General features: G+C 49.2%; 1 protein-coding gene across 1 annotated transcript in view; it reads right to left on the bottom strand.

Moving 5' to 3' along the window:
* Positions 1-20,065, bottom strand: part of LOC140389607 (carboxypeptidase B-like) — a 43,624-nt gene extending 23,559 nt beyond the window's left edge. Inside the window, exons 1-9 of the mRNA XM_072473877.1 lie at positions 19,893-20,065; positions 19,341-19,416; positions 19,127-19,251; positions 16,293-16,395; positions 15,989-16,090; positions 15,516-15,620; positions 15,317-15,427; positions 10,742-10,832; positions 5,929-6,128 (exon numbers count right to left, since the gene is read on the bottom strand). Of these exons, the coding sequence (XP_072329978.1) occupies positions 5,929-6,128; positions 10,742-10,832; positions 15,317-15,427; positions 15,516-15,620; positions 15,989-16,090; positions 16,293-16,395; positions 19,127-19,251; positions 19,341-19,416; positions 19,893-19,963 (984 nt within the window). The 5' untranslated portion in view covers positions 19,964-20,065. The remainder of the gene's footprint in view (positions 1-5,928; positions 6,129-10,741; positions 10,833-15,316; positions 15,428-15,515; positions 15,621-15,988; positions 16,091-16,292; positions 16,396-19,126; positions 19,252-19,340; positions 19,417-19,892) is intronic.
* Between the last annotated feature and the right edge of the window lie 861 nt (positions 20,066-20,926).

Genomic DNA, 20,926 nt, shown 5'->3' on the forward strand with positions numbered 1-20,926 from the left:
AATGGGTCCCCGGAAAAAAAGTTTGAAAGACACTGTCCGAGTCAATAGTTATCTCTCAGTCAATATCAGTAAAAACAGATTATCTGGTCATTATCATACTGCTATTTGTGGGATCTTGCTGTGCTGTGTTTCCTGCATCACAACAATGACAAAAGTAAAGGAAGTAAAGTGGCCACAGTCCCAGGTGACCATAGGCTGCTTTCCCCTGTGAGGGGCAGAGCTGACTGGCGGTGATTTAACCTGAGGATCACCACACCTCAGGCGAGGGGTGAGGTTGAGAAGGTGGATCCGTTTCACAAACTAGCCTTCCAACCAACTGAGCTAACCCGGCCCCCACAAGAATGTCTACGCTGCAAAAGATTCATCGGCTGTGAAGTGCTTTGCGATGTCTAGAGGCCACAAAGTGAAGTACATAAATACAAATCATTTCTTTTCGCCTTCAGAGCTGGCTGAATCTTGAACAATTCAATAAAACAATATTCAGTTCTGTCAGCGAGGCAGATGGAGAACATCCAAGTCCTCGATATGGAATATTAACTTGATGCAGGATATTAATTATATAGGCTATTCATTAGAAACAAAAAGATTAGTCATGGACATCATTTCAACTTAAACCGCAACTGCAGGAGAAGGGGATGCCAGAATGACGTCAGGAATAACTTCTTCACACAGTTACAAACTGGATGATTTTAATCTGGGCCTTCCCATAGGATTCAGGACCCCAAGGGTGAAAATCTTGCCCGCTGAGAGCTGCCAGCCAATCAGAGGCCACTGGGAGTGGTGCCAGCTGCCAGTGATGATCAAAGGAATTCACCAGGGATTGTCGCTGAATCCCTGGACCCAGGAGAGTGTCGGCAGGATGGGGATACCTCAGGGAGGTGGGGTATGACTGGAGGGGGTGGGGGAAATGAGAGTTGGAAGTAAGGTGCTGGGTGCCTGTATCAGGGACAGGGAGGCCTTGTGTAGGCCTTAAGGAAACAGGGAAGAGACCATCAGTCCAGGACTAAAGTGGGCTCAGGGATAATTGTTAATTGGTTGATTAATGAGCCTAACTGGCATCCCACCGTGAGTGGGCTCGCTCTTTTGTAAGTGCCCTTTCCTGCCTCCGACTTAATTGCGGGATGTTTTCCCGCTGCTGCCAGACTGACGTGCGGCCTCTCCCATTATTAAGTGGGCCCCACCGCCATGTTTCTCACTGCAATGGGTGGGATTAAATTCCGCCCATTGTATCCGGAGGCTATGACAGATCTGTGCCACCTCCTAAAGAAGATCTCCAAAGACAATCAAATATATATTTAGCACTGCCAATAGCTGTCAGCAACATCAACTTGAATTTGTATAGCCACTTTAAGTGGTGAAACACATGAACCACAGGCGTGTTATCAAACAAAATTTGACACCGAACCATATAGGAAGATACGAGGAGAGGTGATGAAAAGCTCGGTGAAAGAGGTCAGTTTTAAGAGCTGTCTTAAAAGACATGGGAAGGTTTAAAGAGGGACCTCTGGAATTTGGGACCTCAGCTGCTGAAAGCCCTGCCGACAATGCGGAAGCGAAGAATGTTGGGATGTGCAAGAGGCTGAATTGGAAGTGGGCAGCGATTTTGGAGGGCTGGAGGAGGTCGCAGGGAAAACAATGGGGGAGGCCAAGGAGCGATTTGAAAGCAAGGAATAGAATTTTCGGATCGAGGCGCTGCTGGACTGGGAAGCTACAAGGGTCAGCGAGCACAGGGCTGATGGGAGGACAGGACTTGTTGTGAGTTAGAATATGGGCAGCAATGGTTTGCATGTCAAAAGTGCTTGCAACATTCATTTTATTAATGGTCAGGCTTGTCTCAGCTTGGCACTGGTGACACCTGCTGTTTGAGCTCGACGCTGTCCGACATTATATCGTCCCCTTACAGCAGGGGCAACAAACCGTTTGTTCACAGAATAATTTGGCACTGCTACAATAACTGCAGGCATTGGGTGCACTACGCAGCCAGGCACAATTCCCATTACTGCTGTCTAACCTCAGGCATTATTGGCATTTATTTCTCAGCTCACGTATTGTTTTGTATATGTTAATCAACTTGGATTCTCTGTTCAGCCAGTAGCGCACCTAAGCCCATGGGCTGGATTCTCCGATTCTGAGGCTGTGCCCCCCACGTTGGCGTGGGAACGGCCAGAAAAAAAATGGCGTAAAACGGCCACCGATTCCCCGTTTTGCTGGGGGCTAGCATGCCGGTTCTAGTCGCCGATACGGCCTGGAGAATTGCCGGGTCCGTGGCCGCGCATGAGCACGGCGGCGGCCTACAGCGCCCGCTCGAGGTCCCGGCCTGCAAAATAGTCCCCCACTTTGGCCGGCTCGCGCAGCGCGGCCCCCCCCCCCACAGTGTCCTCAATCCGTAATAAAGTCCCCCCCCTGCCGTCGGGAACTCGGCCAGTCGAGGGCGGAGCAGGGGTGGGCGGGCCTCAGGCAATGTCCCGAGGCCGTCGATACATGGCGCGTCGTACTATCCGAGTACGTCGCTTTGGAGGGGGTCGGAGCATCGCGAAAGCGGCGCCACCCCCGATTTGGTCGGGAACTTTGATTCTCCGGCCGATCGGCGAACGCGATTTCGGCCTCGCCGACCGGAGGATCCAACCCGATGGGTTGTCCCTGCGGCGTGGGGTGGCCCCAATGGCAAATCCCATCGGCAGGCGGCGGGAACGGACAATCCCGTCCTCTATAATCCAGCACACCTCTTCCCCTCTTCAACTCGGAAAGAGAGTAATTTTGGACTCGAAATGTTGGCTGAAGTTTTCCATCCTCATTCGCGGATGGGATTTCCCGATGCCGCTGAAAGTGAATGGAGTTTCGGCCGGAACGCCAAATTTTCCATTCTCGCTCGGAACGGGATGTGCCACGGACGGGACTGGAGGATCGTACCCATTAACTCAGTTTCTCTCTCCACAGGTGCTGCCGGGCCAACTGAGCTTTTCCAGCATTTTCTGTTTGTATTTCAGATTTCCAGCACCTACACAGTGTTTCGCTTTTATTTTTAGTGGCTACCTTTTAGACCTGGTTCACAGGTCACTCGTTAAGTGATGGAGACAGTATAAGGTGTAAGAACCATTCACCTCAGGACTGGAAATTACTCCGTAATTTTGAGAAAATACTGCTCTTCATTACTTTTGCTCCTAATATGGAAAAATGAGAGATCCGTTTAGATTGGGAAGAGGGCGAAAGATTTATTGCCGGGACATGGATCGAACCAGCTCTCGGCTTCCACCCTATTTTGACTGGGTTTTGCAGTGGACACTACACCCTGTGGGTCCTGTGTGTGCGAATACATACACCTGGTGCTGATGTGGCTGATGTGGCATTTCAGCTTAAGCTGCAGTTTTAGTAAACATACAAACCTATTCATGTTGCAATAATTTATTTAATCTAAATCTTTTATGTCAACACCAGAGGGTGCCAGAGAGCCATGTGCTGAGCAGGACAAGGGCAGGAGATGTTCGTTGTGCGATGGTAATGTTAATAAGAAAGTCAGGCAGTGTAGGTGGGGAGAAAGGTGAAATAGCAATTTTACAATTCACCAGGCGTTGCCTTGACGAACGCACTGGGATGTCCCCTCTGCCCCTCTGCGGCCCAGGACCGCAAGAAACTTCAGAGAGTCGTGAACACCGCCCAGTCTATCACACGAACCTGCCTCCCATCCATTGACTCCATCTACACCTCCCGCTGCCTGGGGAAAGCGGGCAGCATAATCAAAGATCCCTCCCACCCGGCTTACTCACTCTTCCAACTTCTTCCATCAGGCAGGAGATACAGAAGTCTGAGAACACGCACGAACAGACTCAAAAACAGCTTCTTCCCCACTGTCACCAGACTCCTAAATGACCCTCTTATGGACTGACTTCATTAACGCTACACCCTGTATGGATTATCATAGGATTATCATAGAATTTACAGTGCAGAAGGAGGCCATTCGGCCCATCGAGTCTGCACCGGCTCTTGGAAAGAGCACCGTACCCAAGGTCAACACCTCCACCCTATCCCCATAACCCACTAACCTCACCCAACACTAAGGGCAATTTTGGACACTAAGGGCAATTTATCATGGCCAATCCACCTAACCTGCACATCTTTGGACTGTGGGAGGAAACCGGAGCACCCGGAGGAAACCCACGCACACACGGGGAGGATGTGCAGACTCCGCACAGACAGTGACCCAAGCTGGTATCGAACCTAGGACCCTGGAGCTGTGAAGCAATTGTGCTAACCACAATGCTACCGTGCTGCCCCGTGCTACCGTATGCTTCATCCGATGCCAGTGCTTTTGTAGTTACATTGTATATGTTGTATTGCCCTATTGTGTATTTTCTTTTATTCCCTTTTCTTCTCATGTACTTAATGATCTGTTGAGCTGCTCGCAGAAAAATACTTTTCACTGTACCTCGGTACACGTGACAATAAACAAATCCAATCCAATCCAATCCAATCCAAGTGCATAGGTTGCACAGAGTATCCTCCTTAGAGCAAAAAGACTGTGGGGAGGATCTGATTGAGATGCACAAAATTATCAGGGACCTAGATAGGGTGGAGAGGAAGAAACCTGGTCAATAACCAGGGGCATCAATTTAAGGTAAGGGACAGGAGATTTAGAGGGGTTTTGAGGACAAGCCTTTTCACCCAGAGGATGGTGGGAATCTGGAACTCGCTGCCTGAAAGGGTGGTAGAGGTGGGAACCCTCACAACATTTAGGAAGCATTTAGATGAACACTTGAATGTCATAGCAAACAAGGCTATGGACCAAGTGCTGGAAAATGGGATCAGATTAGAGAGGTGCTTGAATGGGCAGAGCAGTCACCAAGAGTCTCTTTTCTGCTGTAAAACCCCATGGATGGGATTTTCCTCTCCCTCCTTGGTGTGTTGTGCGGCTGCAGAGGGCACCGTGCCAGTGGCCGGCGGCAGGGCCTTCTGGTTCCGCCACTGTCAACGGGAAAACCCGCCCTGTGACTTTACGGCTCTACGTTGAGGTCTATGTAAACATCCCTAACTACTACCACCTTCCATTGAAGAGATGGATATTGTTGCAATGACAGCACATTGCTTTGAACCTGATGAGAAAGATCACAAGCCAGGATCTTTGCCTCTTCACAAACTCCACAAACCCTCACACCCGCCAACAATCTACAGCTTCAGAACCCTGCAGAATCTCCATAAATGGCAAGGAGGGTTACACAGGCCAGTCGCCCCCCCCCCCCCCTCCCCCACCCCTGCCCCACCCCCTGCCCCCGGTATGGTGATGCCTGCTAAATGCTTTTGTCTTCTGCAAAGGCAAAGCGTTGTTTGAGATCAAAATTCCCCGGAGAGAAATAACGACTACATAACAATACTTATTCCAAGCTCTAGTGGGATTAAAAGTAATATCTTGCCATCTGAAGGTAGAACATGACGATGCACACATATTCTTTGCACCAGAGTTTACAAGTTCTTTACTCAGAATGCACAGATGACACTCTCCCCATGGTGTCTTCCACTATGTCAAATTCTGAACCTTTATTCTCTTTTATAGGATGTGGGCATCACTGGTGGGTCAATAATTGTCCCCCATCCCTCATTGCCCTTAAACTGAACTGCTTGCTAGGCCGTCGCAGAGGGCAGCTAACCACATTGCAGTCGGCCTGGAGTCACATGTAAGCCCAGACCAGGTAAGGATGGCAGACAAATGTCGCTGAAGACCATTATGATAGTTATCGTGGTCACCGTCACTGAGTGCAGTATTGTCGTGCAGATATTTGAATTCATTGAATTTAAATTCCACCAGCTGCTATTTGTCCTCTGGATCACTAGTCCAGAGACATAACCGATCGGCCAACCCCCTTATACCTCCTCAGATAATCCCATCAAAATTTAAATATGCTTCTCAACTTTCATTCACTAATAAGCGTCACATACCAGTTCTTTGTAGTTGGATGTCAATAAATATGTGTAAGAGTAAGGGAAGAGACACATCTGAGAGTATGAGTGGATGGTCAGATAAGCCTTGATGCTTTTGTAGTTCCGGATGAAGTTTGCAACGGCCTTGACTTCCTGCTCAGATTCTGCGTGTGATCCACAGTAAATATCGGCACACGGGTTCCTTGAAGCGCCAATGGCTGTGTATAATAAAAGAAAGGGTTTGTATCTATGTCGATCACAACCTCAGGATGTCTGAAGGACCTAAGGCTAATGAGGAGCTTTTGAACTGTGGGCACTATTGAAATGCAGCAGCCAATGTAAGCTAAAATAAACAGCAGTTAAACGTATGAGCAGCTCATCTGTTTTAGGAACTGGCTGAGGGTTATTAGGAGGGCAGGATTGGGGAGGCTCCTGCTCCCCTCCGCCCCCCCCCCCCCCTCCAACCCCATTGGGATCTTTTATATTGGTCCGTGAGAGCCCAAACCCTTGCTTTCCAACACAATGGTCTGCCACTGGACATTTCTCCACTGTGTTTGTTAACTAGTTGTAGGAATTCCCCATGGCCCTTTCTCAGCTGCCAATGTTGCCCTGGAGACTGTGCCCTGATGCGCTCCCTCTGTTGATGCTGGCCCCACTCCCTTAGCTGTGGGAGGCCTGCTGCCACTGATCCCGAGGGCCTTTGCCATCTTCTTTCAGCGGGAACTTCAAACTTTTCAAACCAAACCTTTATGTCTCCGCAAATGATGCTAACTGCACCAAAGAGAAGAATTTTAATGATGACTTTTATTTGAAAAAATTAATTATATTTATAAACACAACAAAATATCCTGAGGCACTTCATAGGCACATTATGAAACATATTTTGGGATAGACAGGTGGATAGGCTTAGGAGGTCTACCTTATTTTCCTTCTTCCAGACACACCTTCAAACCTACTCTTTGATCAAGCTTCTGGTCATCTGACTTAATGGGCGGGATTCTCCGACCCCCCCCCCCCCCCCGCCGAGTCAGAGAATCGCCGGGGGCTGGCGTATATCCCGCCCCCCCGCCGGTTGACGAATTCTCCGGCACCGGATATTTGGCAGGGGTGGGAATCGCGCCGGTTGGCGGGCCACCCCCCGGCGATTCTCCGGCCCGCGATGGGCCGAAGTCCCCCTGCTGGAATGCCTGTCCCGCCGGCGAGAATCAAACCACCTCTCTTACCGGTGGGACAAGGCTGCGCGGGTGGGCTCCGGGGTCCTGGGGGGGGGGGGCGCGGGGCGATCTGGCCCCAGGGGGTGCCCCCATGGTGGCCTGGCCCGCGATCGGGGCCCACCGATCCGCGGGCAGGCCTGTGCCGTGGGGGCACTCTTTTCCTTCCGCCATCGCCATGGTCTCCACCATGGAGGAGGTGGAAGAGAGCCCCATGCGCGGGGATGCCGTGAGCGGCCGCTGACGCTCCCGCGCATGCGCCGCCCGGCAATGTCATTTCCGCACCAGCTGGCGGGGCACCAAAGGCCTTTCCCGCCAGCTGGCGAGGCGGAAATCAGTCCAGCGCGGGCCTAGCCCCTCAAGGTGAGGGCTCGACCCCCCAAGATGCGGAGAATTCCGCACCTTTGGGGCGGCGCGAAGCCGGACTGATACGCGCCGTTTTTGGCGCAGGTCGGCGGACATCACGCTGATTGCGGAGAATCCCGCCCAATATCTCCATTTTTGGTTTCGTACCATGCTGGCCTGGGTTTCCTTCCACAAGGGGGGCATGGGAAAGTCGGGAATATTTCCAGCTCGGACTGCACGCCTCGGGATGCAAAATGTTGCCCATCCCCGATTGCCCTTGAGAAGGTAATGTTGAGCCACCTTCTTGAACCTCTGCAGTGCTGTGAGGGAGGGAGTTCCAGGATTTTGACCCCGGGATAGTGAAGGAATGGCGAGTATAGCTCCAGGTCAGGATGGTGTGGGGCTTGGATGGGGAAACCTGCAGGTGCTGGAGTTCCCATGCATCTGCTGCCCTTGCTCTTCTTGGCGGTTTGGAAGCTGCGGGAATTGGAAACTTGATGAGTTGCTGCAGTGCACCTTGTAGATTGGACACACTGCTGCTACTGTGCTTCAGTGGTGGAGGAACTGGAAATTGAAGGTAGTGGATGAGGTGCCAATCACGCAGGCTGCACTGCCCTAAACAGTGTCAAGCTTCTTGAGTGTTTCATAGAATTTACAGTGCAGAAGGAGGCCATTCGACCCATCGAGTCTGCACCAGCTCTTGGAAAGAGCACCCTACCCAAGGTCAACACCTCCACCCTATCCCCATAATCCAGTAACCCCACCCAACACTAAGGGCAATTTTGGACCCTAAGGGCAATTTAGCATGGCCAATCCACCTAACCTGCACAGCTTGGGACTGTGGGAGGAAACCGGAGCACCCGGAGGAAACCCACGCACACACGGGGAGGATGTGCAGACTCCGCACAGGAATCGAACCTGGGACCCTGGAGCTGTGAAGCAATTGTGCTATCCACAATGCTACCGTGCTGCCCGTGTTGTTGGGGCTGCACTCATGCATGCAAGTGGAGAATATCCCATCACATTCCGGACTTGTGAATGTGTTAAAAAAAGAAGCTCTTTTAAAAAGTCATTCATTCATAACGTTCTGATATGTTTCAAAAAAGTAATTTCACTGCAGTCCAGTGAAAGTGTCAATCACCCAGGCACTTTTAAGTGTCAATAACAAAAACCACAAACCCTTGAAACCACTTAACTTTACACATTATGAAATTGAAAGCAGAGGTCAGGGGTGCATGTATTTCAACATGCTTGTGCTCTCAGACAAACCTCATTATTTATGCTTGGCTGGTCCTAGGTAAAGGATGGCATCAGTCATTCGGGAATACCAAAGCAACATCTTATTCTTCCCAATATTTATTTGAAGGGAATTTGTGCTCATTCAGTCCGTAGAATCCATGGAATCCTTACAGTGCAGAAGGAGGCATTTGGCCCATTGAGTCTGCACCAGCCCTCTGAAAGAGCACCCTACCTAGGCCTACTCTCCTACCTTATCCCCATAATCCTGTAACCCCAGATAACGTTTGGACACTAAGGGCAATTTAGCGTGGCCAATCCACCTAACCTGCACATCTTTGGACTGTGGGAGGAAAACGGAGCACCCGGAGGAAACTCACGCAGACATAGGAAGAACGTGCAGACTCCACACAGTCAATCAAGGCTGGAATTGAACCTGGGCCCCGAGCGCTGTGAGGCAGCAGTGCTAACCGCTGTGCTGTACTAGACGTCAAATAAACAGCGTGATATTTTAACAACAGAGGAGGAGTGGAGAAAGGCGGTGGTGAGCTAGAACGAGGTCTTCGACAATGCACGTGGGAAAAGTAAAGCTTTTGAATGATGTCACTGAGGAACAGCATATAGCTGCAGGGGGGTGGGGGGGGGGGGGTGGTGGTGGTGGGGGGGGGGGGGGGTGAGGTCTGTGACAAAGACGTTTTATTAGGGTGACAGGGGTAGTAATTGGATTGGAGAGTTTCACACATGGAGTTCCAGAAGAGATGGGAACGGACTTGGGAGATGGTAGCCCATTATGGGGCAAGGAAAGGCGTTTGGATTTGTGGTGGTAGTTTGCAGCGATGGTGGGGTCAAGAGTTTTTTGTGGAGAGCAACAGAAACATATTCTTATCATCACCTATGATACCAATTTTACATTGGGGGTGGGGGAGGGAAGAGAGTATTGAAGAGAAGGAAAAATTCCTCCTTTATTCTACTCAAGCCTCTTTCTACCATCTGCAGTTTTTCTCTGTGGCTCTCTTCGACTCAATGCCCTTCCCTCTCGCTCACCTTCCTGTACATCCCTCCTCCCCCTCTTTATTTTACTTTCCTCAGTGTCCCCTCATTATCTCCTCTTCCTCTCTTATTCTTTTGCATCAAATCTTTCTCCTCCCCTCACAAATTCTTTCCCTTTATCCATGTCCCCTCTCCTTGCCTTCCCTACCACCTTCCTCTCCATCCCTACCCTTCCTCTATTTCTCCTCCTCCACTTTCACCTCGGCTTTCCCTCCTCTTCTTCTCCACTCCTTTCTCCTCCTTTGTGCGCTCTCGCCCTTCCTCTGTCACCTCCCTTCTCTTTTCACTCCCCTTCATCCTCCATTTTACTATCTTCACCTATTTTCCCTCCTCCACCAAATCTGAAAAGGTTTGATAGAGATGTTCAAAATCTTGAGGTGGCTGGACAGAGTAGATGGAGAGGAATTGTTCCTCCTCGTAAAAGGACGGAGAACGGGAGGGTACAGATTTAAAGTGTTTTTAAAAGAAGCAAATGGGACGTGAGAAAAATCTTTTTCATACAACAAGTAGTTGGGGTCTGGAATGCACTGCCTGGCCGTGTGGTGGAGGCAGGTTTAATCGAGGTAGTCAAGAGGGCATTAGATAATGATTTAAATAGAAACAATATGTAGGGTTACGGGGATGCTCATTCAGGGAGCTGGTGCAGATGCAATGGGCTGAATGGCCTCTTTGTGCATCATAACAATTCTGTCAATCTGTGCTTTTACGATACTATCCCTTTCCCTCTCCTATCCCTCACATTTCCACCTTTGCTGCTCCCCTCCTCAATCCCAGCCCTCCCTCTACCCTATTGCCGCAGGGTCTTGTCCTGCTCCTATTTCATATGTTTATTTTACGTTTTTAAGACTTGTGGATTGCAAACGCACTCCTTGCACAGGATTTTGGGCAGCGTCTAGCCAATGTTCTGATGCCATCCATTTCTTTTAACATGATAGAAAGCATGCATTGCCCACACACATTGTGTTGTTTGTTAAAATACAGACACTTACAGCACCATTTGGCATCAAAGTTTCGGTTTGGATCAGTGCCCACACAATGAGAGCCAGGATTCCTGGAACGTGTTTTCCTCCAGAATCGATCCTGTCGATATACGTCGTAAACAAATAAATGTGTAAGTGTCTCACTGCCATCATGTCAGGTGAACAATTCCTGACATCGCCAAATAATAGCAAACAATAGAAGGTTCACTCGATTAATACCTGGGATGGGAGACGTAGGGCGCTATTCTGCCCCCCCACGCCGGGTGGGAGAATCGCCGGGGCGCCGCCCGAATCGCGCCACGCCGCCCCGACCCGCGCACGCGATTCTCCCACCCCCCAGAAACCAGCGGCGCGCGATTCCTACCGGGCCACTCGGAGAACCGGCGAGCGGCGATTCTCCGGCTGGATGGGCCGAGCGACCGCTACGACACGAAAGGTTCCCGCTGGCGCCATCCACCACTGGTCGCTGCCGGCGGGAACTCTGCGGGAACGCTGGAGGGGGCGGCCTGTGGAGGGGGGGGGGTGGGCGGAGGGGGGCTCCTTCACCGGGGTGGCCTCCGATGGGGTCTGGCCCATGATTGGGGCTCACCGATCGGTGGGCTGGCCTCTCCACCCCCCCCCCCCGCCCCGGGCCTACCTCCTTCCGCGCGCGGCCCCAGAACACCGGCTCCATGTTGGTGAGGGGCCAGCATGCATAAGATGTTCCCCGCGCATGCGCAGGATGGCGCGGCCCAAATGCGCATGCACAGGATTGGGCTGCCCCAACTGCGCATGCGCAGGTTGGCGCGGCGTGGACGCTGGAGCGGCGTGAACCGCTCCAGCGCCGTGCTGGCCCCCTGTGGGGGCCAGAAAAGGTCGTGTCCGGGCCCTGTTTGCGCCGTCGTGAACGCGACAACGTTCACGACAGCGCGAACACTTGGCCTCAATATCGGCGAATCGCCCCCGTCGGATGTGATCTACCGACCGCCTTGCGTTTGTAAAGGTGGCGTGGCCGGTAGAGCCACGAGATTCCTCTTCTGGGATCCACACGGCTCACCACGCCTCACAAGATCCAACGCAATTTCGCCAGTCGTCGCGATCTGAATCCTACCCATTGTGGGAGGATTACTACTTTGCAGATCTGCATATTAGTGCGACAGCTAGTCTCACTAATATGCTCTCCCCTGAACTACCCGAGATGTAGGGATCTAACCGCTTTACCTTGGAGAGCTCGGGTGAGTGCTGTTCAGTGCTGGTCTCCACAAACAGGGTCCAGATGGGACGGCACTCATGGGGGTCTTCCAGGTGATTGGAGCTGCACAGGCAGTTGCCTTCTGGGCAGATTAATACCCTGGCACTGCTAGTACCACCTTGGGACTGGCACCCTAGCAGTGATACCTGGGTGCCAGACTGGCACTGCCAGGGTGCTCAGGTGGCACTGCCAACTGACAGGGGTACTGCGAGGGTGCCAGGATGGAATTTTTCCCACACCGGGGGTTGTCCTGTGAGGGGGTCCAGAGGACCCTCTCATGGGTGAGTTGGGGCTATGGGAGAAATTTAAGGGTTGCTTTTGGGGATCATGAGATTGGGACGACATTTCAAAATAACGTCCCAATCTCCTTCTGCATCGAGGAGCTCCCATTCGGGTAGATCGTACCCATACGATTCTGAGGGGACTTGACAGGGTGGATGTGGAAAGGATGTTCCCCCTTGTACAGGATACTAGAACTAGGGGGACACCGTTTCAAAATAAGGAGTCAGCTATTTCAGACGGAGATGAGGAGAAACCTATTTCAGAGGGTCGTGAGTCTCTCGATCTCTCTTGCCCAGAGAGTGGTGGAGGAAGATTTTATGGTCGAGATAGATAAATTCTTGACGAATACAGGCATCTACCTGGAAATGTGGAAAATTGCCCAGATATATCCTGTAAATAAAAAGCAGAAACAATTCCAACCCAGCCAGTTATCGCCTCAACAGTCTATCCTCAAACATCAGCAAGGTAACGGAAGGGCTTGTCAATAGTTCTATCGAGCGGCACTTACTCAACAATAACCTGCTCACTGATGCTCATTTTGGGCTCCACCAAGGGCAGTCAGTTTCTGACATTACCACAACCTTGGTCCAAACATGGTCGAAAGAGCTGAATTCAAGAAGTGGGGTTAGGGAGACTGCATTGACCAAGTGTGGCATTCGGGAGCCCAGGAAAAACTGGAGTGAATTGGAATGAGGGAGCATGGAGTAATACCTGGCGCAAAGGAAGATGGTTGTGTTGGTTGGAGGTCAATCATCTTATTCCCGGGACATCACTACAGGAGTTCCTCATAATAATGTCCTAGGCACAACCACCTTCAGCTACTTCATCAATGACCTTCCTCTCATCATTGGGTTAGAGGTTGAGATGTTCACTGATGATTGCACAATGTTCAGCACCATGTGCATCCCTTCAAGCACTGAAGCAGTTCATGCACATGTTCAACAAGACCTGGACAATGTTCAGGCTTGGGCTGATAGGTGGCAAGTAAAGTTCACACCACACAAGTGCCAGGTAATGACCATCTCCAACAAGAGAGAATCTAACTATCGCCTCCTGACATTCAATGACATTACTATCAATGAATCCCACACAATCAACATCCTGGGGATGTTACCATTGACCAGAACCTGAACTGGACTAGCCATATAAATATTGTGGCTACAAGAGCAGGTTAGAGGCTGGGAATTCTACAGTGAGTAATTCAACTCCTGACTCCCTAATCCCTGTCCTTCATCTACTAGGTACACGTCAGGAATGTGATGAAATACTCTCCACCTGCTCCTGATGCCATTACGAATGCTCTTACAAGAACATAAGAACTAGGAGCAGGAGTAGGCCATCTGGCCCCTCGAGCCTGCTCCGCCATTCAATGAGATCATGGCTGATCTTTTGTGGACTCAGCTTCACTTTCCGGCCCGAACACCATAACCCTTAATCCCTTTATTCTTCAAAAAACTATCTTTATCTTAAAAACATTTAATGAAGGAGCCTCTACTGCTTCACTGGGCAAGGAATTCCATAGATTCACATTATGTATCTGGGTTCTGCAGCAAATCCTGACCTTTTCAGATTGAGTTTTTGCTTTCCACCCTTGACCCCAGATAGCTCAGGTGTAAGGAACTGGCTAGATCCTTATCTGTTTCTTGTTTCCCTTTTTAATCCCTGTCTGCAACGTTGCAGACTTTGGTCAAACTGAAAACACCCCTGGTCTAATGTACTTGCCGAGGACCCCCTTGATGCTCTGTGGCACCGCCCGTGATGTTGTTTAGATGGACTTGGCAAGCACCCAAACTCTGAGATTCTGGGACATCTTCTGTTCGCGTTTGGGATTGGTGGAGCTTGTCAGAGAGTTGCTGAAGATTCTGAAAACCCAGGCCAGCTCCGTTTTGCCTCTCAGTTCTGTGCAGACCTGGAAAGCAGCACACAGCAAGACTCTCTCGCTATCAGCTTTTTGCCTGGTGATTTGAATGTTTCCAGCCAGACTGGGGAAATTACTTCTGCCTTTAATGTCTCCAGCCAGGTCGGCGAAACTGTAAAACTCTGTTTGAAACGTCTGGCGAATATAAATGCTTCCAACTAGGCTGTGAAAGTGACCCATGAGAGGAGCTGTGAGCAAGTAGGCAGTTCTATCCTGATTAAGAACTATGAAGTCAGTGCTCTACATCCTGTCTCCCCTATTGGATTCTTCCTGAGGGTTTCTCTTAAAACCCTCATGCTGAGAGCAGTAGTTTCAACTCAGTGAGGCTGATAGTCCATCTGGTGGACGCAAGCTAGAATTACACAGACCTAAGGGGGGCCGTCAGTGTGAGACTGAGGTCAGTCAAATGAAAGTGACTCCTCACAGATAATTCTACAGGCTGCCAGTTCGGATTGAAGCCAGACATTAGAAGATTCTAACCAACCGATGATTGGAATGCCTCGCGTTCGTGGAAGTTTGGCAGCTACAAAGGCCGCTACCTCAGCATCAAAGAACCATCTCAAGCCCTTTTTATCTCTGATATTTTCAACCCTTTCCCTACCCCCATCATATGTGTGTCATCTGTGTGTCTGGGTGGAGGGTGGGGCGGGGTTTGGGGAATAGTTAGATTAACAGACCATTGGTACTGTTTGTGTCAGCCATGTTGGCTGGGGTTTGTCACGGGGCGGGGGGCGGGGGGGGGGGGGGGGGCTTGGTTATATTGTTTTGTTCTTCTTGAAACCTGTTGTTTAAAATTGTTAAAATTATAAATGCCTCAATAAAATATTTTCTTAAAAGAAATTAGCAGACCATTGTTCCATTCCTACCAATACATATTCATCTTTTTCCTTGTTATAAATAAACAATCTTTTAATGTTTTACTTATAAATCTGGTGCCTGTAACTCATTCGACCAGTCAAAGGTTAAAGATCTCAGGGAAATATGCAAAGTATTGTTTAATTCACTTATGTTGGGACTCTGGGGTCTGCGGTGCTGGAATTGGCTGCGCACCCGCCCAGGGTGCCGTAACACAGGGCCTTTGTTTCTTAATCCTGGAGCCCTAGCGACTGTCTTAAGAATTAGTCTGGGTCATCCATAGAGGCTTGACACTTACCTTGGTCCAGCTATAGACATAACCATCCACATTGATAACAGGGACAACCAGGAAATCCAGTTTATTGAGGAGATTGGTCATAGCCGAATCAGATCCATAGCTTCTCACAGCCTGTGAAAGCAAAAGTTTATTGCATGGCATGTTTCTCGACTGCTGAACGAAAGTGTCTGCAAACGTGTTAAATGAATGTTGCACTGACCTCTTTCACGAACCACTGGCAAAATGCTGGAGAAATCCACTCCCTGGCATGGATTCCACAGTCCAAGAAGATGGCAGGTTTCACATGCCCTGTTCTCTTGCCAACCTGTAACAAGGGATGGGCACATGCACCATCATTCCTTTAGGCTGCTTTATTAGTCCAACCACAAACTTCATCAGGCTTTCATTTAACACAAGTCTCCAGACCTTTCTCGGGAGGGTGGGGTGGAGAGATTAGTTACTATGGCTGGAATTCTCTGGCCATTGGGATTATCTTTTCCCACCTGCAGCGCAAACCCGCCCGTGATGTTCCCGGCGGTGTGGAGTGGCTTCAATGGGAATTCCCATTGACACGAGACGGGGGTAGAGAATCCCGTCACCGAGAAACGGCGTGCCACCGAGAACCATACGGCTGGGGGACCGGAGAATCCCGCCCTTTCACAGCAATAATGAATCTGGTAGAAGTGATCTTACCCGGAGCAGATAGATGTGCCGTCCCTCATAGCTCCGTCCAATGTCAAACCGAGAAATTAGTGTGGGGTTTTCAACGGTGATCTTGGCAATCCAGCAATTAATCTACAATAGAAAAACTATTTGTGGGCACATCTGGAACATCAAAACACCCACACGGACTGCAGCGGTTCAACAAGGCAACCCATCTCCACCTTCAGCCATGTCCTTAATAATGACCAGAGGAGCTCTGTTCCCCCAAATTTCAAATGTTACACCTTCGGAATGATTTTAAATGCTCTAGTTTTTGTGATAATCATATTTTTACCTCATCCCACCGATGATATTTTTCATAGTTGTAGCCGGTTGAATTCATCTTGTTTCCGTCAAACTGCTTCTCCATCAGGGACTGCACATCCTCTATTAATATGCTGTGCACAGTAAGATTAATTTAAAAATGGTAAATCTGGATTGTAAAGACAACGGGCCGAAACTTTCAGAATTCGCCGAAAATTATAGATTACACGCAGCACAAATTGAGTTTCAGCCATCTTTTGTGCTGATGGGAGAAACATTGCATTGCCAGGCAGCTGTGCCCACAGAACGGGCGATAGCCCAAGTCGCGTTAAATCAGCATGAAAGAATTCTCTGAATTTCCTCTGTTGCAAACCTTTGAGGAAACTCTTAAAATTGTGCAGCGTTTTCTTTAGGCACAAGGACATTAAGGGGAAAGCAAACTTTTCATTTTGCTGAGGAAGTGGCTGCTGCACACCAAGTCAATGGTTCTGTATAGATTTTCAAAGTCATTTCCAGTTGTTTATGATTGACTTACTCACAGATGTGGACTCGGCACACCTGGAAAAATGTATTCATTTCTCTTCCAATTTCTACCCCTCTATCACCTTCACAAGGTCCATCTCTGATCCTTCCATTCCCTTTCTTGTCCTTTAGATTTCAATTTCTGGGGATAGACTATCCACTAGTATCCATTACAAACCCACTGACTCCCAGTTACCTTAACTGTTCCCACCCCACATCCTATAAGGACTCCATCTGATTCTCCCAGTTCCTTCGCCTCCGTCACATCTGTTCTGATGACGCCACTTTCCAAATCGGTGCTGCTGACATGTCTTCATTCTTCCTTAATTGTGGTTTTCTACCCACTTTGGGCGACAGGGCTCTCAACCGTGTCCGACCCAACTCCCCCACCTCTGCTCTCACCCCTTCCCCTCCCTCCCAGAACCAGGATAAGGTCCCCCTTGTCCTCACTTTTCACCCCACCAGCCTCCGCATTCAAAGAATCATCCTCCTCCAGTTCCGACAACTCTAGTATGATGCTGCCACGAAACACATCTTCCCCTCACTCCTGTCATCATTTCACGGGGACCATCCCCTCTGCGATACCCTGGTCCTCTCTTCCATCACCCTCAACACCTCACCCTCTTCCACGGCACCTTCCCATGCAATCGCAGAAGGTGTAACACCTGGCCCTTTACCTCCTCTCTGCTCACCATCCAAGGGTCTAAACACTCTTTTCAAGTGAGGCAGCGCTTCACGTGCACCTCCTTCAATCTGGTCTATTGCATTTGCTGCTCCCAATGCGGGCAACTCTACATTGGAGAGGCTAAACACAGTCTGGGTGAAAACTTTGCAGAACACCTTCAGTCCATCTGTAAGCAGGATCAAGACCTTCCTGTCGCTGCCATTTCAACTCACCGTCCTGCTCTCAGGTCCACATGTCTGTCCTTGCCTGCTGCAATGTTCCAGTGAAGCCCAGCACAAACTGGAGGAACCGGACCTCCCGATTAGGCATGTTACAGCCTTCTGGACTTAACATTGAGTTCAGCAACTTCAGACTATGAACTCTCTGCTCCATCTTCACCCCATTTTTATTTATTTAAATTTATTTTCATTTCTTCCATCGATGTTTTTCCCTCGCCATTGTACCCCCTCCCCCACCCCACCCCACTTGGACCATCTGTTCCCTGTTCTTATTATAGAATCATAGAATTTACAGTGCAGAAGGAGGCCATTCGACCCATCGAGTCTGCACCAGCTCTTGGAAAGAGCACCCTACCCAAGGTCAACACCTCCACCCTATCCCCATAACCCAGTAACCCCACCCAACACTAAGGGCAATTTTGGACACTAAGGGCAATTTATCATGGCCAATCCACCTAACCTGCACATCTTTGGACTGTGGGAGGAAACCGGAGCACCCGGAGGAAACCCACGCGCACACGGGGAGGATGTGCAGACTCCGCACAGACAGTGACCCAAGCCGGAATCGAACCTGGGACCCTGGAGCTGTGAAGCAATTGTGCTATCCACAATGCTACCGTGCTGCCCTAAATTGTTGCACTTTGGCACACTGCTCACCTTTGTTCTGCCATGAACACATTCTAATTTCTTAATGTGTCACTATCAGCACCCTTCTTGGCCTCGATGTGGAGATGCCGGCGTTGGACTGGGGTGGGCACAGTAAGAAGCCCTATAGCACCAGCTTAAAGTCCAACAGGTTTGTTTGGAATCACAAGCTTTCACAGCGCAGCTCCCTCCTTCTTAGCCTCGATCATCCACGTTTACATTCTGTTTGTCTTTCTGTCGACGACACCTTTGTCAATCTCCACCAATTGCTGGCACTCGATCCAGCCCCACTGCTCCACACCCCCACCCACAACAGTATAAACCTGACCCTATTTCCAGTTCTCTCCAGCTTTGGCAAAGTCATCCAGACTCGAAACGTTAGCTCTATTCGCCCTCCACAGATGCTGTTAGGCCTGCTGAGGTTGTCCAGTATTTTCTCATTTTGCCTTTAAAAATGCTTATTTCTAGTGACTAACCAATTTTTAGCTACATTAATTAAACTACACCAGATTGTCATTCTTAAATACATCAGGGAGTATTTTTAAATGAAAGAATAAAATAAGAAATTAGGTTTGCAAGCATTCCCCAAATTCATTGCTTCCTGGGTTAAGTTTGGTAATATACAAATGAGTTTGAATGGAGACGTGAGCAAACAATGACATTCGAGAAAACAAGGGCTATTTTGAACTCAATTTGTGCCAGGTCACCGAGAACACCCAAAGCAGAAACATTCCCCCCTCACCCGTCCCCTCAGGTTTCTGCTTGGTAAAAATCAATACAGGATCTGAAACTAACTCATATTTCAATCCAATCTTCTCCAGTCCAGCCTGAATGTCCAAGGCCCGATCAGCATCCACCCTGAAATCCACACTCCTGTTTGTGGTCACCAGCTCAACCGAATGTGGCTTCCAAAAGTCAACCTATGCACACATCAATAACACTATTAATGCTTTCATTCCATCAAACTGAAATTAAATATTGGCTAGTGAAATAGCAACGTGAATCATACCTTCGCAGAATGGGACACATCTCTGATATACTGGAGATGCTCTTCATTTTCTGGTTTCAAACGCAAAACTTTGTCCCTTTCAACAAGAATGGTACGTCACTTTAGCACATGCTGTTGAAATTCGCACCTCCGTCTCACTCGCGGCACACTCACAACAACAACTTGCATTTATATAGCAGCCATCACAAAGTAAGTGACCCAACGTGCTTCACAGAAGCAATCAGAGAAAAACATAACACTGATCCAAGGGAGATATTATAACTGGGGACCAAATATTTGATGAACAAAGTAGTTTTCAAGGATATCTTCAGGAGGGGAGAGAGAGGTCGAGAGGCAGAGGTTTAGGGAGGGAATTTTGGAGTTTAAGGCTGAGTCAGCTGAAGGAATGGCCAATATGTTAGGACAAAGGAAATGGAGGATGCATGTCAGTCAAGAATTGAAAGAGTGCAGAGACATCAGTGGGTTGTAGAGTGAAGGAGCTTCCAGAGATAGGAAGGGCTAAGGATATAAAAATAAAGGCAATCATTTTACCAGTTTAGGGACATTCCTTACCCAGCATATTTACCAACAGTAGCTCCAACTGAAAAAGCTGCAACAAAACCCAGAAAGAAAAATGCTTTCATTGTTTTCCTTAAGTGGAAGACACTCGGTCAGGTTAGGCTTGTACCCAATTCAGTATCCGCAGCAAATTCGCAACAAGTTCAGAGTCACACGCCTGAAATCTGTCTTCTTATATCTTTGGCAACATCCACGCTTTCCGATGTGGGTATTTCTGAAATGGAACTTCCCTCTGGTTGATTATCTGAACAGTGACCTTCTCAATACATGCAGTGAACATCCGGTACCGCAACAACTCATTGTCATGTTTCTGATGAAAGTTATTTTTCATATGCACCACTAGCCTAGAGCTTCTCGCTCCAAGAGATTTTGCATCATGGCAGAAAGTTTGGTGTTAATTTTCTACCAATTAGTGACAAGCAATGAGACACCTTGTGCTGTAAACGTGTACCCAGAACTTGAAGGCAATTTGTTTAATTTTTGCAGCAATTGTTTAACTCTCCAGTCTGGTGCTGAACCGAACCTCAGGGAAAGGGGAACGCTCTGTTTTACCACCTTTGCACCTCTTTTCCCGACATCTCTTTGTTCAAGTTAGCATGCAACAAGAATTGTAGCTCTTGGGCGGGATTCCCCGTCCTGTTGCACCCGTTTTCTGGTGCGGCGCACCCCGCCCGCCCCCGTCCCGCCAGCTGGCCAAAGGGGTTTCCCATTGTGGCACCCCCACGGGAAATCCGTGGGTGTGAGTGCGCTGCTGGCAAAGCGGAGGATCTCGCTGATGCAGGATCCAGCCCTTTAACTATGATTTACTCTCTTCTGCCATTGTAGCACATATAATTGCTTCATCGGTACATCATTGGTCACCAATTGGACCAAACAGTTTGCGGTGATATTGCTTTGTGTAATCTTCACATTCAGTCGACAAGAGTTAGCAATGCCACTGGTATCCACATGTTCTCAATTGCTCATTAGTAGCGGCAATTAAGTCAGTTGGTAACCCTAATGGGATCTCTCAAACTCTCCGTTCTGTA

This window comes from Scyliorhinus torazame, chromosome 14, assembly GCF_047496885.1.
Source record: "Scyliorhinus torazame isolate Kashiwa2021f chromosome 14, sScyTor2.1, whole genome shotgun sequence".
Classification (NCBI taxonomy): domain Eukaryota; kingdom Metazoa; phylum Chordata; class Chondrichthyes; order Carcharhiniformes; family Scyliorhinidae; genus Scyliorhinus; species Scyliorhinus torazame.